Raw genomic sequence first — 2,180 nt, 5'->3', positions numbered from 1 at the left:
CTACATAAGGGTGTGCTTCTTTATACATAGTAATTGATAATTATGAATATGATTCATTACATTTACATCCACAATGATAACAAATAATCATCCCTTCAAGACAAAGCACCTCACCTCTACAGGGTCAATCTGTAGTGTAACCGTTGACTCATTCTTGGAAAGTGACTCGACTTTTGTGACCTCAAACCTTGAGGGTCGTCTCTGCTTTAACACTGCATCATCTGGGGTGTCATTGGGGGTTGAGGTTGTGGGGCCAGAGGTCACTGGGGTTGTGGCTACTGTGGGGGGTGTTCCTGGGGGTGAATCTGACTGGGGAGTTCCTGGGTCTGAGGCAGCTTCTCCTGGAAAAGAGAATACATGTTTTTGGTTGTCTGTAACAAGCGCCTAGTTAAAATGAGAGAGAAATCTTTAACACTAAATAGGCCAGACATTTTGATGAGTTACTGGTTTTATGAATTCAGGTGCATATGCAATAAGATCTTTTCTGATATACATGCATTCATTACAGTTACTTTGCTTTCTACAAATTCTACAAATAAATAAAAAAAATCTACGAATTCACAAGGCGATAAGCAAAAGTAATCTTACCAAGTTGACCAAAAGTACACACTTATCACAGAAATAAAACCTACATCCGGATGATAATTCCGAGATTTTTTTGTTAGATATTTTAGTTTATATGACACATTAATGGTTTCATAGGGAAATTAAAGATGGAAGTAATCATTAATGATAAAACCAAAGTGTTAATGCTGTTAACAATAAATATTCTTATAAATGCAGATTTTCACTTTTTGAAAAAGAAGAAAATAAAATTTGTGTATAAATAAATCAGTTAATTCAAAATATTCTAGACAATCCATGGCAAATCATAACTCATGTAATACACACTACATCATTCCATCCCAATATTACCTCTGCTTTCACCTTAGAAGAATTTCCCTCTCTTCTAGGATCAGTATCAAGGTCTATTTTCATATAGTAAGTACACAAGTTTTTCCTAAAGGTCAGTCATATTACTATAATACTGCAATGTAAAAGTCATTAAGGGTACAAATTACAATTTTTTTTTTCCAAACACGTTAAAGTAAGGCCAAAGGTTAAATCCCGATAATCTTTTATTTCAATTTATCTATTCACTTTGCAGATAATGAACTCATTTCTCAACATTCTCAAAATCATGTACAAAGACGAAAATCACATCCACTCACTCTACTTTGGCTTTACTCTTTCCATCACTACACGACAGGCTTCACTGTTAGTCCAAGGATCACTGTCAACCAACACTAATATAACCTGCACAGTACCTTTGAAGTTTAGACCAATCCCCGCCACTGCAGCAAGTGCTATGTAGTGGGATACATAACATTTAATAGTCTCGTCTCCTTCAAAAACTTTTGTAGCTACTGTATATGCATATATGTCCACCGTTTCTATTAACAAATATAACTAATGCTAGGTGAGGCTCATCACAAACTTTTCTCTGATCAGTCAACAAAAAAGAAATCCTTTCTTATGGTGAGATTAAAATTCAAATATTTCCTTTCATTTGGGTATGGTTATTTTTCATGTCCTCAATTCACATACTGCATGGATTCCTATACCTCATCCATATATGGCCTTACAGTATAAAAGTTAATGCATTAATCTTGCATAGGCTATGCAAAAACATGCATTATATAATCACCAGTTTTCCTTAATTTTTTTCCCACATTTGCCAATACCTTCAAACAATTGAAAATGTTGTTCAGTATAACATACTTCAAAGTTTTTGTTTCTGAAGAGTTACCACATCAGTATTTTTAATAATCAATGGTATATAAATACCGGTAAAGTTACAGTCAGAAGGTCTGCTTCTCTATCTAAATACAAATAATATCAAAATGAAGCTACAATTTCTTAGTATCTTTTATCACAAAACAACTTTTGAATACATAAAAAAAAAAATACAACAAAATTACTTTTGTAAAGACAGTGTAAAATGTAACTCGAGGAGCAAAATCAATAAACAATTACTTGAACTCACTGGATATTTTAAAAAAGATATATGAATAAATCTTTAAAAATATATATAACAAAATTATTTAGCATATTACATACCTCCTCCCACACCTGCCACCATTGCCAATCCAGCCGATGGAACGTTTGCCTTCTTATTGGTCTCTTCAATTTCGAGGAGT

At 33.4% G+C, this 2,180-nt stretch overlaps 1 protein-coding gene across 1 annotated transcript in view; it reads right to left on the bottom strand.

Moving 5' to 3' along the window:
* Nucleotides 1-2,180, bottom strand: part of LOC119585702 (chloride channel protein 2-like) — a gene marked incomplete in the record, with an annotated part of 67,264 nt that overhangs the window by 6,006 nt on the left and 59,078 nt on the right. Inside the window, 3 exon segments of the mRNA XM_037934376.1 lie at nt 115-341; nt 1,308-1,346; nt 2,101-2,180. Coding sequence (XP_037790304.1) covers nt 115-341; nt 1,308-1,346; nt 2,101-2,180 — 346 coding nt within the window.

Source organism: Penaeus monodon, chromosome 20 (assembly GCF_015228065.2).
Source record: "Penaeus monodon isolate SGIC_2016 chromosome 20, NSTDA_Pmon_1, whole genome shotgun sequence".
In the NCBI taxonomy this organism is placed as follows: Eukaryota; Metazoa; Arthropoda; class Malacostraca; order Decapoda; family Penaeidae; genus Penaeus; species Penaeus monodon.
The sequence above is the reverse complement of the archived record's forward strand: the minus strand, read 5'-3'. Positions and strand labels throughout refer to the sequence as shown.